General features: G+C 36.9%; 1 protein-coding gene across 5 annotated transcripts in view; it reads left to right on the plus strand.

The window, feature by feature from the left end:
• Positions 1 to 19,230, plus strand: part of LOC150094664 (NPC intracellular cholesterol transporter 1-like) — a 672,338-nt gene that overhangs the window by 458,082 nt on the left and 195,026 nt on the right. For all 5 annotated transcript variants that reach the window (XM_090411086.1, XM_090411087.1, XM_090411088.1 and 2 more), the window contains exon 16: positions 16,170 to 16,259. In XM_090411086.1, coding sequence (XP_090267212.1) covers positions 16,170 to 16,259 — 90 coding nt within the window. The remainder of the gene's footprint in view (positions 1 to 16,169; positions 16,260 to 19,230) is intronic.

Below are 19,230 nucleotides of genomic sequence, written 5' to 3' on the forward strand. Positions count from 1 at the left end.
GGCGAGATGTGAATAGGTGGAATGGGTTGCCAGAGGCAGCTGTAAATGCTTTTCCAGTGAATAGGTTTAAGGAGAGGTGTGATAGTTATTGTATGAATAATAAATCTTTTGTAATGAGCTTTCTGACTCCATGGAGATACCTGTATAATAATAACAATGAAGAAAAATATTGATATCTGTATGTAAGGTGATGCAAGGTGACCATGGATAGCAAGCATCTATAAAAAATTCTGATCAGAAACCTATAGGTACTATGCATGCTAAAAGAAATTTACTCTTTATTAGAGATCAAGGATGATTAGAGATTAGGGAGAATCTAAAGCATTTAGCAGTAAATGAAGATAATCTAACCAAGTCTAGTGAAATTTTTAAATTTCATATTGGCCAATTATATTTTACACAGCACACTATGGGATTTTATGGTATACAGTGCTTGTGTCATCTACGCATCCCAGCAGTTAGATATGTGGCAGGTGAGAGATTGGGGAGTTAATGTCTGCAGAAAATATAGAAAATGGGAAAAACTTTGTGATTTAGAAATTAGCCTGACCGACATCAGCAGAATTACATCAAAAATGGGTGGATACTGACCAAGAGAGACAAGTAGTGTGAATGAGGGTGAGGATAATGAGCAGAATGTAAATAAAAATTAAAGTAGGGAGTGTAGTAGGTGTGAAACATCATGAAGTTTTCGAAAATGATGTTAATTGGGAGGATGAATGTCGAGCAAGAGTAGGTAACTTGCAGAGAGAGAGAGAGAGAGAGTAGAATAGATTGGCTGAAAGAAGTGGGATGTATTGGAAACAAGTTAAGGAATGTGAAGGACAAAATTAGGCCACTAGAAACAACGAATGCGAAAAAATCAGAGTAGGAGTGAGAGAGTTGTGGGAATCATGGAAGGGGAGAAAATAGGAGAACCAGTAAGAGAGAAGGAATGAGAGAAATGCGAGACAGTTCTGGAACCAGGGATGGAGAGATGACAGGAAAACAGGTAAGTGGGGGAACAAAAAAATAAAAAAACAAAAAATAAAAATAAAAATACAAAAAAGCAAATGAAGCAGAAGATAAGAGACTACTGTTGTTCATAAAGTTCTAATGGTGCCCCCTAGTGGGCTATATTGAGTTGTCTTAACCATTGGGCTGATGTTCTCATGATGTAAGTCTCCCAAATTTGGGGCAGTCTCATGCACCCAAATTTGTTGACGTTTGGAATGTTTTTTAGAGCTGAGGCTGATTCTATGCATAATCTTTCATACTTAAACTTGCTGCGGTGTATTACTTTGGCTTTCTTCCAACGTATTCTGTGGTGGGTATCTAGAGCATGGTCTGCAAGCCCAGAGTGGCTGTAGTGAATAATTGTGGTTTTAATATTTTTGGGGGATTGTAGCCATTGGCTAAGAAAGTATTAAGGATGTGGTTTAGTTCAGGGGTTAGGGCATTGTCATCTGAACAGATTAATTTTGCCCTGTTATATAGTGTTTTAATAACCCCGTATTGTTGTGTGTGTGTGGTGGGGATTGTTGGTGAATGTATCTGACTGTATGGGTGGGTTTTCTATAAACAGAGAAAACCAAGGATCCATCTGGCTGGCAAGTGATTAGAGTGTCTAGGAAAGGGAGGCTATTGTTTTCCTGTTTTTCCAAGGTGAACAGGACTCTGGGGTGTTGGTTGTTTAAGTGTGTTAAGAAGGAGTGGAGTGTATCTGAGCCATGTGGCCAAATAGCGAACACATCACGTAATGAAGCCAAATAGTGGATATAATAGCCAAATGTTGGGCAGAGTTTAAGGCTTTCTCTTCAAAAGTCACAATAAAGAAGTTGGCCAAGGGTGGAGAAAGTGGTGAACCCATGGCTGTCCCCTCTATCAGTTTGTAGAATTTTCCTTGCCAAACAAAATAGCCTGAGTTCATTGTGAACTGAAATAGGGCTGAGATATCGGGAGGAAATTTGAAGAAAATGTGCCATTATGTCCCATAGTGGATGGCATTGATTCCCCCACATACAAATTAGCTCAACATTTGGCGAAAGCACTCGCACACTATATTGGCAACACACCATCACAGATAAAAAAACTCAGACCACTTCAAAGCCAGCATAGAAAATCTTACACTCCAACATACTGATATAATGGTCAACTTTGACGTCTCCTCCTTATTCACAAATGTCCCACTCAAGGAAACCTTAGAGCTAATCCAAGCTAAATTTCCTCCTGATATCTCAGCCCTATTTCAGTTCACAGTGAACTCAGGCTATTTCGTTTGGCAGGAAAAATTCTACAAACAAATAGAGGGGACAGCCATGGGTTCACCACTCTCCCCACCCTTGACCAACTTCTTTATGGAGACTTTTGAAGAGACCTTTAGAACTCTAGGAGCGACTTCAGTTGTTTTCTTCAGCCATATTTTCTTAGTGTTAGTGCCTGCATGCACATATTGTTATTTTGTGATCCCTGAAGATGGTAATGTAACATTACCAAAATATAGGAAGTATTAATTAAAGTTTTTAATTAATATTACAGTATACGTTTCTCTAAAAATCTGAGGAATGTTTGCCTGGAGGAAGTATAGATAGCGTGACTATGGCAGTTAAGTGAGATGAATATGTGGATGAGATGATTGTGATGGTGGGCACACAAATGACTTGAGAGGCAGTGTGAATTGGGGCAGAAGAAATCTGAAGTTTGTGCTTGAGGTTGTATGTAAGAAGACTGAGAGAGAGAGAGAGAGAGAGAGAAGATAGTGAATGTGTTGCCCAGATATGATAATGCAGAGATGCAGAAAAGAGCATCAATAATGAATAGTATAATAGACACAATGGGTTGAAGGAAAGGCTTGGAATACGTGGACGCTTGGAGGGGCATTTCATGACAGAAAGAAACTGTATGTGAGAGATGGCTTCTATTTGTATGATGATGGACATAGGCATCTGGACAGAATGCTGTTCTCTGAACAAATCAGTGTGTTAGTGCAGGGAAACTAGAATTATCAGGATGAATGGTAGCATGGGTGGCCTCTTGTGGGAATTAGGACTTGGGAGAAGGGGGGAATACATTGGCTAATGCTGAATCCAGTGGAGTCTGGAGGAATTAATAATAGCTATAGAAACAATGGCAGTGCCTTGATTTTTTATACTAATGTGAGGACTATCGAGAATAAAGGAGAAGGATTGGTGGCACTGATAGCATCAGCCTGTCCAAAGATTATTGGGATCTCTGAGATATGGTTAACAGATGACGGTATACTGACAGGAATAGAAGTGGCAGAGTATAACATTTTTCAACAGAATAGGAAGGGAAAACACAGTGGTGGAGTACTGCTTATGATAAGTGATGATTTATGTCCTCACAGGGTGGTGGATTTGGAGGGCAACAACACTAATGGCTGTGAAAGCATATGGTATGAGGTGGAAGTGGGCAGAATAGCATATTTAGTGGGATGTCGCTACAAGCCACTGAGTATAGATGGTGAAGAGCAGGAGATGTTTAGGCAGTTGAGCTTGGCGAGTGCAGAAAGAATGAGAATTTTTATTGGAGATTTTAACTACATCACTATCATGTGGGAAGAGGAAACTGCATGTAGTAGTAATGGAACAGATTTTCTGCAACACTTGAAGGACAAATGTCTTCTTAGACAACAGGTAGTAGAAGGAATACAAGGTTCAAGAGTTTCAGATTTGGTCAAAGTATGAAAAGAGCTGATTATAACTAGCATTTCTGTCCCCAGTTGGAGAGATTGACCATGTGGTTTTAATTTGGAAGATGAATAGACATTCAGGAGTATCAAAGAGAAAGGAATGTATGTGGAATTATAAGGCAGGTGATTATAATAGTCTTAGATATTAACTTGGAGCAGTTCCATGAAGGGAGGAATTGGAAGGGAGAGATATCATCAGCGCTTGGGAACTTGTGAAGGAATATTTATTAGCAGCAACAGCGAGCTGTATACTACAAATAAAGAAGAAAACACAATTTGGAGTAAAGTGGATGACAAGCAATATCAAACGGGAACTGCAGGTAAAAAAAGAAGTTATGGATATAAGGATATAAGGGGAGGGGTCGAGAGTAGATGCATGAAGAATATGACAGTTCAGGAGAGTGACTAGTATCGTAAGGAAGACAAAATTGGCATATGAGCTGAGATTGGCTCTGAGATCCAAAAAAAAAATCTTATGGAATTTTTTTTGTTATGTGGCCAGTAGGGGGAGGGGAAATGATTGTGGAAGAATGACATTGCTGGATTTTATCCAGTATAGTGGATAAAATATTCCCATAGTGGAGTTGTTCAATGAACACTTTTTTGGGGTATTTCATCCTAGAGTAGTAGGTTTTAATACTAGAGAGATAGGGCAGGTTCGAGGTTTAGAAGTGCAAGAGAGTGTGCTTAAAATACTCTGTACTTTGGATGTCAATGAGCCAGTGGAACTGGATGGGATTTTGTTACGGGTTTTGAGAGAATGTGCTGAAGAACTGACAGCTCTGTTGACCTGTGCTTTCAAATAAAAGTCTGTCCATGGGAAAGGTACCCACCGAGTGGAAGGAGGGTAAGATAGTGCCATTCCATAAGGGTGGTAGCAGATTGAAAGTATCAAACTATAGATTAATTTGTATATCATCAGTAGTTGTTAAGATCTTGAAAAAATTAGTGAGGGATCATTTACAGTGCAGATGAGGGTAATGTTATCTGTGAGAGTCAACATGGATTAGTTAAGGGGGAGCTCTTGATTTAGTAATATGGTTGCCTTCTATAATAAAGTGACAAGAGCAGTTGATGAGAGAAAGGCATAGTTTGCCATTTTCTTGGATTTTACAAAGACATTTTACAAATGTCTTTGTAAAATCATTTTTACAAAGATGAGGTGATATTTAAATAGAAACACATGGGTTTTAGATGTCAAGTTAGTGAACTGGATTTGGGATTGGCTGTCTGATAAGTATTAGAAAGTTGTGTATGAGGGACCAGTATCAAGAAAACACAGGTAGGTTATGTGAGGTCTCACAGGGCTTAATACTGGTATGTGTATTGTTTAACCCTTATATCAATGACATTTTCAGTAGATTGCAGGGGGCAGGGGGATATTCAGTTGTTTGCAGATGATGTGAAGTTGAGAAGGGTTATTACTAATTGTGCAGATGTGGTAGCCCTGCAACAGGATTTGAATAAACTGGACAAATGGGCAAATGAATGGGGATGTCAATTTAATTCAGCAAAATGTAAAGTCTTGAAGTTTGTGATACATCAATCTGAGGCTGCATCATACTCTGTTGAAGGAACTGCACTGGAGGAAGCGGGAAAGGCAGGGGAACTAAGGCTGATGATTGATAGAAACCTGAAATTCAGCGAACATATTGCAAAAGGTGGTGAAGGTAAACCAGCAGATTGCTGCAATCATGAGAAGGACCTGCAGAGATAGTTGTCATTCCATTGTATAAAGCCCTGATCAGACCACACCTGGACCTCATATATGGTACCCAGGATTTGAAATGGATAAATTAGCCATGGCAATGTAGAATGTTAGTTATGAGGATGGGCTGAGGGATTATGGACTGCAGAGTTTGGTAGATAGAAGAAGGAGAGGTGACATGATTGTAACTTTTAAACTGTTGAGAGTCAGTTACAGGTTGACACTGGGGGAGTTCTTTCATTTGGTGGAACAGAGGGATGGAGCAATGACAAGGGGCCATGTGAGTAGGAGGGTAAGGAGTTGTTTGTTTGTGTGGAGGGTTGTTGAACCTTGGAATGCATTGCTTGATGGAGTGGTGAGAGCATGAACAGTCAAATGGGTGCAAAAAAGGTAGTTAATAATAATGGTATGATAGACTTTGTGTTTTCTAGGGTGGGACTCCCACGATGAGTCTTATGACTCCATGGAGGCTTGTGTCATAATAATAATTATTCATCATTGAGACTTTGTTCCTATAGTCCCAGTAGTTTATGGGAAAAACAGAGAATTTTCGATCATTTGAGAGGACAGCTGAAATAAATAACAAGGGAAGTTGTTTGAAACTGCAGAATAGAAGGTGAATCTCAGCCATACAGAAATATTTTGTAAATTAAAAAAAAAAAAAAAGTTAATAATAATGGTGAGCAAGATTTCTGCTTAGGACATATGGTAATCATTACTGACACCGCAGTCCAGTATAAAAATGTGCATGTGTTCATGTGAATGGAATGTACAAAACAAAATGAGTTTCCTATTGCATTATTATTATTGATAGTTGTGCCTTTAAATTGGTCCAAGATACGAGCATGTTCAAGACATTTCAAATAGGAACTAATATACCACTTAATGTTCAGTTGTATGAGTAACAAATGAAAAATGTTAACTCATGTTTTGAAGCAATCAGAGTTCAACATATCTTAAATATGAACTGTACATACAAATCTATTAATATTCTTGCAACAAAAAAAAGTTTCAAAACAAGAAACAAACCTTAGGGAGAAAGCAGGGAAGGATATGAAGTTTTCTGTTAAAAATATAATAATATTTTAAAATAAAAATATTGTGTGGTTCTAGCAAGTTAGAGGAGCACTATCCAAGAAAAACAGTAATTACTAGCCTGGAATTTAAAAGAAATCCAGATTGATAATTATCATGTGCTCTTTTAAGAATACAGGCATATCATGGCCATATGTTATGTTAAGTTCAGTCATTGTCATATAGTGATTTTTGTTGTGTATTAAATCACTGTTTTGTTTTGTTTTTTCACCATTTGTAGATGCATGAGGTTTAGTAACGTTTTTATGCAGATATATGTAAATAATGCATTTATTTCCATCAGATATGCAAACAAAAAATTTTGAATTTTTGCATTCAAAAAAGTCATTCTGAATAGCTTATCTTAAGGACACATGTCATCTAGTTTGGTCATCAACTGTACTATTAAAAGTATTTACATTTCAGTAATAAGACTGTCACATTTATGGGTAACCATAGTATTACTATTCTAACACTTTTGACATCACTAAGAACTTTATCTTTATTTGTAACTACCATTCTCACGGTTAGTTTAGCCTGTAAGCTATCACAGTGTTCAGTACAAAAATGATCACTAAGTTTAATCATTTAACCTTAGTATGTAATATAATAGGTTTGTGCAGCTTCTTATTTTTTATCACAAGCAACAGCTGCCTTTTTTGAATTTCATCTGCCATTATTATCAATAATGAACTAAAATAATAAAATACCATCAAGGGACTTGGATAGGACTGGTTATAGACCTAAAAATGAACTGCTGTGTTTCATTACAAATACCAGAAGTATCAGAAATAATGAAGATCAAATGGTTTCAATGACTGAGTTTATTCGCATAAATCATTGGAATAAGGGAAACATGGTCGAATGAAGATAACATATTAATGGCAATAGAAATGGAATGGAATGATACAGTATTTTTCATGAGGATAAAAAGGAAAAGAAGCGAGGGGAAGTGCTGCTGATAGCTGGAAGTCAACATAAGGTAAACATGAAAGATGAAAATAGTGGCAACAGTTATGAGTCAGTGTGGTGTAATGTGCAGGTTGACAGGAAGACATATTTAGCTGGATATAACTATAGGCTTGGGAATGTGGAGGGTGGTGATAAAGAAATATATAAACAACTTAGATTAGTGAACAAAGGACGGGTAATTATTATGGGTGATTTTAATTATGTTGGTTAGATTGGAATGAAGAGATAGCATTTGGGAATAAGGAAAATGAATTTCTCGAGTTCTTGAGAGAAAACTATCTCAGGCAGGACATAAAGGAATGGCACTTAAGGATCAACAGTTTTAGATCTGATCATTTCATCAGAGGATATAATTGTGATTGGGTTTTCACACTTTTCTCCAGTTGGTGAGAGTGATCGTGAAGTGATCACCTGGGTTGTGGTTGGCCATATGCAGACTCTTGTGAGGAAAGGATATATGTAGAATTTTAAGGCTGAAGTATGACAAGCTCAGGAGACAGCTTGGAGCTATAGCATGGAATGATGAATCAAGCAGTAAAGAAATAAATACTTCCTAGGAACTGGTATGAATGTACCAGGAATTGGCATAGTGTATGAATGTATTCTGAATACTAAAAGGCTGAATAAGGTAGGCGTGAAATGGATGAATGAGGAGGTTAAGCATGAAATCTGTAAGAAGAATATACTTTGGAGGCAGTACAAGATGTATAATGTAAATGAAGAGTATACATAACAAGCCAGGAGAGTGACTCAGTTAGTAAGGAAAACAAAAGTGCAGTATGAGTAAAAATTGGCAAATTAGGTGAAGAAAAACCCTAGAGAGTTTTTTAGATATGTGGCAAGAAGAAGGATGAACGATCATGGTAAGATGATGGCTAATAGTTGAAAGTGGTAAAATCGTAACCTGCTGCAGAAGACGTTGTTGAGGTATTCAGCAATCAGTTTATAAGGGTGCTTCATCCTGATCAGGGTGAAATCATGAGAAACTTAAGTGTAGAGAACCTAGGAGAAGATGGCTTAATTGTGAGTGTGCAACAGTTATTTGAGGAAATAAATAAACTTGATGTCAATATGACGATAGGATATGATGTGATGATATGAAATATCACCATGCATATTAAGGGAATGTTCCAGGGAAATGACAGTGGCCTTGGCATGCTTGTTTAATGAGTCTTACAGCTGCACAGACTCCAAGGGAGTGGAAGGAGGGTAAAGTTGTTCCACTGCATAAAGGTTGTGATAAGACTGCAGTTTCAAATTATAGGCCAATCTGTATATCTGGAGTTGTGATGAATATACTAGAGAGATTGGCGAGAAGCAGGATACAGAAATGGTTTGATAACTGCAGTATTGGCTATGGTCATCAGCATGTGTTTGTTAAAGGAAGTTCATATTTCATTAACTTACTTATATACTATGTGAAAAAATATCTTGAACAGAGGAGATGTTGAGTGGTAAACGTGGATTTTGCAAAAGCTTTTGATAGACTACCACACAATTACAGCTGATAAATAAATTGAATAAATTGGTAAATAAATTGTTTGTTAATGATATTGGGATGCGTTGAACTGGTGATATTTAGCTATTTTCAGATGATGCAAAACTGGGGAGAGCAATGCAGAGCGAAGCAAATCTTACAAGAGGACTCGCATAGATTACATGAATAGGCAGGAAAGTGGAACTGTCAAGTTCAATGTTGCAAAATGTAAGGTTTTGAGATTTGTTAAGCAATGATGTGATGCAAAATATTCACTTGGTGGGGAAACGTTAATGGAAGTAGAGGAGATGAGAGATCTAGGAGTGATGGTGGACAAGGACCTGAAATTCAGGGGCCACATTGCACAAGTTTTGAAGACATTACATCGGATAATGGCAATGATGTGAAGGACCCTGACATGCAGAAATAGAGAGGTTATGATTATGATACCATTGTATAAGGCCTTGATCAGTCCTTATATGGATTATCGTGCAGATTTGGTCGCCAGATTTTCATGGTGATGAGGATATGTTGGAAAGGGTCCAGAGAAGGTTCACAAAGTTGGTCAGTTTTCTTGGGAATGTGGAGTATGAGGACAGATTGAGAGAATGTAAGTTGCAGAGCCTCATGAATAGGTGGAAGGGGAGGGGGATATGATTGGGACACATAAGCTAGTCATCAGGGGTTGTTATCGGGTCAACATAGAAGAGATTTTTCATAGAATGTGAGGGGGGGGTAGAACAAGAGGCTATTGCTGGAAACTGCATAAGGAGGGTGTGAGCAGAGGAGTGAGGATGAGGTTCTTGCATGGAGAGTGATTTGTGAGTGGAATGCATTGGCTGAGTATGTTGTGAATGTAGACAAATTGAATCAGTTTAAAGCACGTTTGGATGAGCATTGTGTGCAATAGTGTGTACTGCCCACAACGAGTCTCTGAATCCATGGAGGTCAGATGTGAATAATAATAATAATCTCAGTTACAATCAGCTTCCCTGATGCAAAGATCAAGTCTAAAACTCTCAATTCTCATTTGTCCCTGAAGAATTTTGGAAACTCCCTTTCCTTTCTACTGTGTATCACTTCCTCTGTACTATTTATACTGTTATAATTAAAATCTCCGATAATGATCGCTTGCTTGACATTCACCATAATTAACTGCTTAAACATTTCCTGCTCATCACCATCTGTGTTCCCTGACTTATAGCAACGTCCCACTAAATAACTTGTACTGCTCACTTCCACCTCACACCATACACTTTCAAAACTATCAGTGCCATTTCCTTTCAAATATTGCACTCACTCATCTTGTTACTTATAAATAATGCTCCACCACCCTATTTGCATTTCTTATCCTACCCAAATATGCTATTCCCTTCTACTTCTATTCCTGTCAGAGCATCAGTCAACAATGTTTCACTGATTCCAACAATCATAGCACAGGCTAAGGCTCTCAGTGCCGCAGATTCAGTTCTTTTATTCGTGATACTCATGGCATTTGAATAAAGAAACACTAATGTATTGTAACCATTTCTGTACTTATTATTCCCTTTGGACTCCATTTGACTGCAATATACCCAACATTCTCCCATCTCTCAAGTGACTGTCCCCACAAGAGGCCATGCCTGCTATCACACACCCTGGCATCTCTGGTTTTCCTGCCCTAACACTTTTACTTGCCCTGAGAAGAACAACAATCTCTTCAGATATGTAAACTCTGACATGTTCAAATGCAGTTCATCTCTTGCATACTGCTCTCTGCTGTCCTCAAATGCACTCCTACCACATATTACAGACTCTCTTTCTGCACATCCTCGCTATCATGTCATTTATTATTGCCACTCTCCTGCTCAGTTCTGAATCATGATACCTGAGTAAAACACTCACTGTCTTACTTCTCACACTTTTCTGCTGCACAGTTCCTAACAATAACCTGAAATCTCTCATCACCCAATTCACACTATCTCTCAGATCATTTGTATGAACCATCACTATCATATCATCTACATTATCACTTTGCTTTATTGTCTATACACTCTGTGTTGTTCCTTCAGGCAGTCACTCCTCTAATATTCTGTTCTACACATCCTGAATCATTGAATCGCTTGACACTACTTCCCCTTCCAGATCCATTTATTCCTTACACCTGTATTTCATCTCTCACTCACTTGCCCCTGACATTCTCCCTCCTTGCTCTTCTGGTTATCATCTACATATTCTCTCATCTCGCTTCCCTTGCTCCTTTACTTTCTCAATTTTCACTCATGCTCTCTAGTTCTCTGAATTACCCATTCTCTCTCCTTCCATTCCCATAACTTTCTGTCAGTTTTTTTTTGTTTATCTCACAGCAATCAGCATTTCTAGTCTTCTAATTTCTTGTTTCATATGAGTCAACTCATTTTTCATCCCTTACACTTCTCTCAACATCTCTATCTCCCTATCCGAGCATCCTATCATCACTTGAGATTCATTGGCACAGTTGGCACCTTCCTTCAGAACTTTCATATCACACTATCTCATTATCAAATCCTCCACATGATGCTTTTTTTCCTTCCCCTCAATCATGTTACTTTTAACTCTCTCTGTGTAATCACATGCTTGCTTAATTAAATGATGGGAAGCATACATGCCACTGGCAAAACATGCTACAAAATACTCTATTATACTTTTATTTAAATAGTGGTGGGCTATAATGAATCAGTAAGTAGAGGTACAGCAGCCACCATAATTGAAAGAATGAAAATGTACAATACACGAAGAACACATTAAGTAATACATCAAGAATGTGTTTAAAACTCAATACCTTCCAACTGCAAACATGCCACACTCACTCACAACCAAATGGAACTAAAATTTATGCTAAAATTATAATATATTGCTAATAATTACTATCTAAACATATCTTTTTTTTTTCTCAGAGTATATGGGCTGATAATATAAGTAATATAATATAATATAAGTAATAATATAAATGATATTTATATGTATAAACAATTAAAATAATGCACAATATGCTCATCAATAAAATTATTACAAAATTAGCCATTAATTCAAAGAAAAGATTGAAAGTGACTTTTTCCCCCAGTAGATGGAGCTGGTAGCCAGCAAACAATGTATAATTACTGACAATTACCAGTTCTGTGATCATCTCTGCAGTGAAGTTTTTTTTTTATTTATTTAAATAAAAAGTGAAAAATATTTCTGTATTCCTAGTATGAAGTAGGATATATATATGGGAATTTATGGCAAAGGAAAATATTTCTGTATTCCCAGTATGAAGTAGGATGTATATGGGAATTTATGGCAAGAGGATTTCTTCTCTACTTATTCTATCTTATCTTCTGTCCAATCATTTGGACTGTCTCAGGACTTCTGTAGATGGGTTGTCAGCTTCCTGTCTGGACGCACACTGTGTGTGATGGTAAACAGCTTCCTATCCTCTCACCATCCAACTAATGCTGGGGTACTACAAGGTTCAGTTCTCTCACCGACCCTCTTCCTTCTATATATTAATGATCTACTTCAGTTGACCTCCAACCCAATACACAGTTTTGTAGACAACAGCACATTGCACTTCTCCCTTTCATTTGACAAACCCTACTCTACACAACCCACAGAGCATCAACCACCACTGCCCTTAATTCTGACCTCCAAGCCATCCTCCAATGGGGCTCAAATAGCCTCGTCAACTTCAGCTCTAGTAAAACTCAGTTCTGTCTTATTTCTCACAAAAAAGAACCATTTTCCCACAGCATTATTTTTGATAACACTCAAATTCCCAGACAAGATGAGATTTCTCTTCTCAGAATTTCCCTGACATCAAGCCTATCCTGGCATAAACACATCACAGCCATTGCATCCTCAGCTTCCAAAAAACTAGGTTTTCTCTTTCACTCAAGACATTACTTTACTTCAAGACAGCTATTAACCTTATACAAATCACAAATCTGCCCAGCTATCGAATTCTGCTCTCACATTTGGAGTGGGCTCCTAAAATCTCCCTCAAAATGCTTGACTCAATACACAGGAGAGCAATTAGACTGATAAATGACCCATCTCTTACCAACTCGCTCCCCTCACTTTCGCATAGATGTTTCATCCCTGCAATTTGTATATTCTATAAATATTTCCATGGGAAATGTTCATCTGAAATAGTATCAATAATTCCCCCACTCTGTACTAAGCCCATTGGAATACATACAGCTGCTGCCCAACATCCTTTTATAGTACACCTTGAAACCCACAGAACAAGTTTCTTTTCTTCCTCCTTCATCCCTGCTACTACAATACTGTGGAACAGTCTTCTCCCTGACATATTTCCCAAGGAATACAACATACAGGCTTTTTAATCAAATGTAAACAAGTTTCTCCTTTCCCAACCCTCTACCCTGTATGGTGCTAATGTACTATAGGTTGACCAGCCAACCTCTCGTATATGGGTCAACATTAAAAAAAAAAAAGAAAAAAAAAATTCAATTCTTGGTTATAAATTAAATTCAGTGCTATCCTAACTCTCGGTTATAATGTCACAATTATATCTCAATTATGTAATTGAGGCTCAATTGCATCGAACTTCATTAATCTATTACTTGATATTACATTAAGCCTCAGTAATTTATTATATAATATGTGATACATGCTTTCACTAAGGTTAAGAGCATTGTTAATGATGGCAGTGCTCTGACTTCAGTATCATTTTACAGCTTCAGCCTTAGTTTTAAATTTAAGATTCTTGGGAGCATTTATGACCAGGAAGTGTGCTAGTGCAGGTGATTCTCCTAAGAACCTTAAATTTAAGTAAAAATTGAAACTTGGAAAAGATATGAAGTGAGTCAGAGCATCGTCATTGTTAAATATGCCTTAGCCTTAGTGAAAGCTGATGTTATTATAAATAAATAGATTAGTGAGGCTTATTGTAATATCAAGTAATAGACTGATTGAGGTTTTATGTAAATATCAAGCAATAGTTTAGCATAGCTTAATGTAATTAAAATAATTATGACATTATTTTTGTGTAAGAACACACACACACACACAATTTATAGACAGGCAATACCATTATTGTTGGTGATGGACCGGTATATGTTGTTGGTAGCAGTTTTATTGTGTATAGTTGAAGAATTGAGTAGTAGGGGGAGATGGTGAGATGTATATAGCTGAATAGAGTAGAGTTCCCCCTGATGAGTCCTTGGACTTTTTCAAGGTGTCACATTGTAATAATAATAATTATAATTGAGGATTAATAGGATAGAGATGAATTTGAAATAATTTATGACCAAGAACTGGCTGGATAGAAGATAGAATAGGACAGTACAGATAGAGAACAATTCCTCGTAGCATAAATTTCCATAGATCCTACTTAATACTGGCTTCCTGCTAAAAAATCAAGTACTGCTCTGTGCTCCTAGCCTATCATAGCATGCCTTAAAAATTAATGCATCCTATATGGAATATCACCCTTATATATTCATACTCATCGTGTCTTTTTTATTTTGAGGATGACTGATTCTATTCGCTTCTAGTCGCTGATGAGAGAAACTTTTTTAATTAAGTGAATGCTAACAACTTACTTCCAGTTGTTATTTTGTGACTAGTGGTGGTGTGCCACCAGGTTCAGTGCTGGGACCATTGTCATTTAATTTATACATAAATGATATAGGAAATAACCTGAAAGGAGGTATTCAGTTGTTTACTGATGATGCAAAATTAGGTTGAGTAATAGTATCAAGGTGATGTGGAGAGCTTGCAGGATGATTTAAATAGGCTGTAAGTATGGGCAAAAGTTAATGGGTTCAGTTTAATGTGGAGAAATGTAAAGTTATGTGTTTGTGGATAAATAGATTACTAGGCGTGTATCACATTGATGGCACTGTACTTCAGGAAACAGATGAAGCCAGAGATTTAGGGGTAGTGATAGACAGAGAGTTAAAGTTTAAAGAATATATTGCTATGGTAGCTAATATGATTACTTGGCTATTGATGAACACATTAAAAAGTAGAGATAAGGAATTTGTCATTCCTCTTTATAAGGCTTTGTACACCCTTTTATACACCCTCATCTGGATTACTATGCTCAAGTCTGGTCCTCTGAGTTTCTTGGGAATAAGAAAGTGGTGAAAAGGATTTAGAGGCAAGTGATGAAGATGGTGAGTGGCCTGTGGAATGTTCCCTATGAGGATAGATTGAAGGTGTGTGTGGATTGCAAAGGTTGGATGATAGGAGAAAAAGAGGGGATATGATAGAAACATTTAAGTTGCTCAAAGGATGTTATAGGATAGATGCAGGGGAAATGTTTGGGCACTTGGCTAGAGGGACCAGAACAAGGGGTCATCCCTGGAAGTTGAATAAAGGTGTGGTTAGTAGGGGTGTGAGAACTGGATTTTTTCCTTGGAGAGTTGTGAATGAGTGGAATGGGTTGCCAGAGTCAGTTGTGAGTGCTTTGTCTGTTAATGGATTCAAAAAGAGGTATGATAGATTGTGTGGATAGATTGGGTCTTACATAATGAGTCTTTGGACTCCATGGAGGTGCCCATATAATAATAATGATATATTGCTAATCTGTTTATATGCGATCAATAGGAGTAACATAAACTTTGGGTTCAGATAATTTAGAATAGCGTCATACAGTTAGTGATAATGCAGAATTGTGTGACTGTTCTTCATTATCCAGAATTCTGAATTATAAGCTGATTACTATTTACAGAAAGAATTCCTCCCCCCTTCCCATTTCAGTGTATTTCTATAGGATAATTTGTTTTTGTGCATGTTGGTGTAGATGATGAAGGTAGTTACGGTTGGTGGAGACGAAAACTCGGAGAGTAGATGCACTCCCTCGATGAGGCTTTGGACTCCCTGGAGGTGTTACATAATAATAATATGTTCACACCAGGAATACAACTCACAGATAAATTACAACCACATTATATGCACATTTTCAACATTAATAGCAGATTATACATCAAATTTCAGTTTTAAAAATTTCATTCTGTGAATATATATTATTTATATTAACAATTGACATATAGTCAAGAAATAAAATCACAAGAACTAAATGTTCACCTTTGCTTTTATTTATTCCCCCCCCCCAGTTAAATGGTATAATAACAAACATAGCTTATATTTAGATTCATATATTTTTAAATTATCAAATATTACACTGCTTAAATATTAAATTGATGAAATGGTATGAGGTGTACAACAATTCTCTAGTAAGAAAATGAGTTATTATATATCTGTTTTTATATTTGTAGATGATATTGTTTACTTTGTGGCTAGCATCCTCATTTGCTGTTGTTGACAAATTAGAAATTGGTATTGATCAGAATATTGCAATGCCTGAGGTATGTCATCTTCATTTATAAGCATTATGCTTATAAATAATGCATTTTTATTCTTCAAGTAATTTACTTTAAGAATAAATAAAATTTACTGAAAATTTAGTTATCTTTGAGAATGTATTTAATAAATAAGGGAAAAATGTATAGTTTTTATATTGGTTATCCAAGTACAGTATGCTGATTTCAAATTTGTTTTAAAATGAATGCATTGGAAAATCTAAATTTCATCTGATATTAAATCATAAGCTCATAAGGTATTTAGTATTGCAAGCATTTAACATTAATAGTATTCAACAGCACAAAATTTTCCATTTATATATATTATCATTTTCCAGAAGGATAAAAATGTGAAAAGAGGAGGGGGAGTGCTGTTAATGGTTGCAGGGGAATTGTGTCCACAAAGGGTGGAAATTGATAGAGCTTGCACAGATTTTGAATCTGTGCGGTGTGAAGTTGAAATAAGCAGGTTAGTAAATCTAATAAGATGCTGTTACAGACCAGGGAATGCAGAGAATACTGATTGTGAAGTGTTTAGGCAGATTAGTTTGGCTTGTAAAAAGAAGGTTGATCGTGATGGAAAATTTTAATTACAGGAATATAGAATGGAAGGAGGAAATAGTGTGTGGGAACAAGGAGAGCGAGTTTGTGGAATTTCTAATCTCTTAAGCAGCATATGATTTAAGCAACTAGAAGCTATAATGTTTTGGATTTGGTGATAACTTCACAAGATGTAGTTGTTAATGAAGTGGTGACACTGCTGCCAGTTAGGGAGACTGATTATGAGGTGCTTAATCTCATAATCAGTCTTTTGATTTTCTTATTTCATCAGTTGGGAAGTGATGAAATAAGAAAAGGTAGCATCAATACATTGGGTAGATGAGCTGAACAGAAAAGATGTTGACAATGCATGAAAACTCACAAGGCAGTATCTGACAAAAGAAATGTATGACCACATACCAAAGGTTAAGCGAGTAAATAGAGTAGAAGTGAAATGGATGAACAGTGAAATCAAGCAAACTGTGCTGGAAAACAAAATGTTATGGAGGAGGTACAAAACAGTTGGTGGTGATCAGATCCATGAAGAATATAAAGCGCAGGCTAGAAAGGTGATGAGTATGGTAAAGAAAGAAAAGGTGCAGTATGAGAGGAACTTGACTGGTCAGGCCAAGGTTAACTCAAGGGAAATGTTCTGCTATATGACAAGCAAGAGGAAGAATAATTATGGCACATTAACAGTGGTGGATACTCATAGCAGCAGATCATGACAATCATGGCTGCAAATGATATAGTGGAATTATTGAACTAACATTTTATCAGCATATATCATACTGGTGTAAATGATGCCATGCAATATATAGAGGAGAGGCAAGTATTAAGAAAATTGGAAGTGAAAGGATCAGATGAGTATAAGATGTTGGTTGGGTTGGATGTTAATAAGGATGTGAGAATGGATGAGATATTATCATGTATTCTTAAGGAATGTGCACCACAGTTGGCTATGCCCTTGACCTGGTTATTTAATGAAAGTCTTGCAGAGAGTAGGATTCCTAAGGAGTAGAAAGAAGGCAAAATAGTACCACTCCACTTCTAAGATGAAAGTCTCCAACTATAGGCCAGTTTGTATAACTGCAGTTGTGGTCAAGGTGTTGGAGAGATTGGTAAGGAATAGAATACAGGATTGGGATGATGGACATAGATTTGTAAAGGGTAGGTCCTGTTTTAGTAATTTACTTGCATTTTATGATTTTTAACGTAACAAGTGTTTTAGATAATGGAGAATCATATACAGTAATATTCTTGGACTTTGCAAAAGCATTTGATAGATTACCACATAAAGTTGCAGAGGATGGGAATAGATAGTATATTGGTTAGATGGATTAGAAATTGGCTCTCCAAATGATACCAGTGGTTGTGTATGATGAAGCAGTATCTCCAAAAAGGAGGGTGACAAGTGGTGTGCCCCAGCTGTTTAACTAGTTTGTAAACAATATATCATGTAGACTGATGGGGCTCTTCGGTTGTTTGCTGATGATGCAAAGTTGGGAAGATTTATAAGTAGCACTGTTGATGTTAATTTCCTTCAGGAAGATTTGAATAGACATTTTACTTCGATTAAAGAGTGGGGTTGCAGTTTCCATATCAGTAAGTGCAAGGTGTTGCATTTTGGAATACAGAAATATAAGGTAGTACACAATCTTATATTTCTGCACTCCAAAATGCAATGATGGTGCCATAACTGCAGGAAATATATGAGAATAGAGATTTGCGAGGGATGATTGACAGTAGACTGAAGTTTAGAGTGCATATTGCGAGTGTTGCAAAGGCTGCACATCATAGTGCTGCTATGATAAAAAGTATTCTAACATGTGAGAATAAGGAAGTGGTTGTGCCACTGTATAAGGCACTGGTTAGACCACACTTGGACTATTGTGCTCAGATCTGATCACCTGGTTTTCAATGTAATGTGGAGACATTGGACAGGGTCCTGAGATGAGCGACTATGACCATGTTGGGACTTTAGAGTGCTGGCTATGAAGTGAGAGGTTGAAGAAATGTGGATTGCAGAGTTTCGTGCATAGGCGGAAAAGAGGTGATATGATAGTGACATTTAAGTTAGTGAAAGGATTTTATCAGATTAATTCTGAAGGGATTATAAAAAGAGTAGAAGATGAGATGGGAAGAACCAGAGGTCATCCCTGGAAGTTATGTAAAACTGTGGAGAAGAGAGTGTGAGGAGTAGATTTTTTACATGGAGAATGGTCAGTGAATGGAACACATTACCAGAATGTGTTGTTAATGCACGGAGTGTTAAGGATTTTAAGATTCTATATGATAAATATGATGTCAGTTGAATGACCTCCCATGATTAGTCTGCTGACTCATTGGATGGTGTAATAATAATATACTGAGGAGTTTTTACACGATTAATTCAGGATATCACATGGAATCCTAATCATTAAACTACAATGCTTGA

This window comes from Typopeltis vanoorti, chromosome 21, assembly GCF_054136105.1.
Source record: "Typopeltis vanoorti isolate ZY-2024b chromosome 21, IOZ_Tvanoo_1.0, whole genome shotgun sequence".
Taxonomy (NCBI): domain Eukaryota; kingdom Metazoa; phylum Arthropoda; class Arachnida; order Uropygi; family Thelyphonidae; genus Typopeltis; species Typopeltis vanoorti.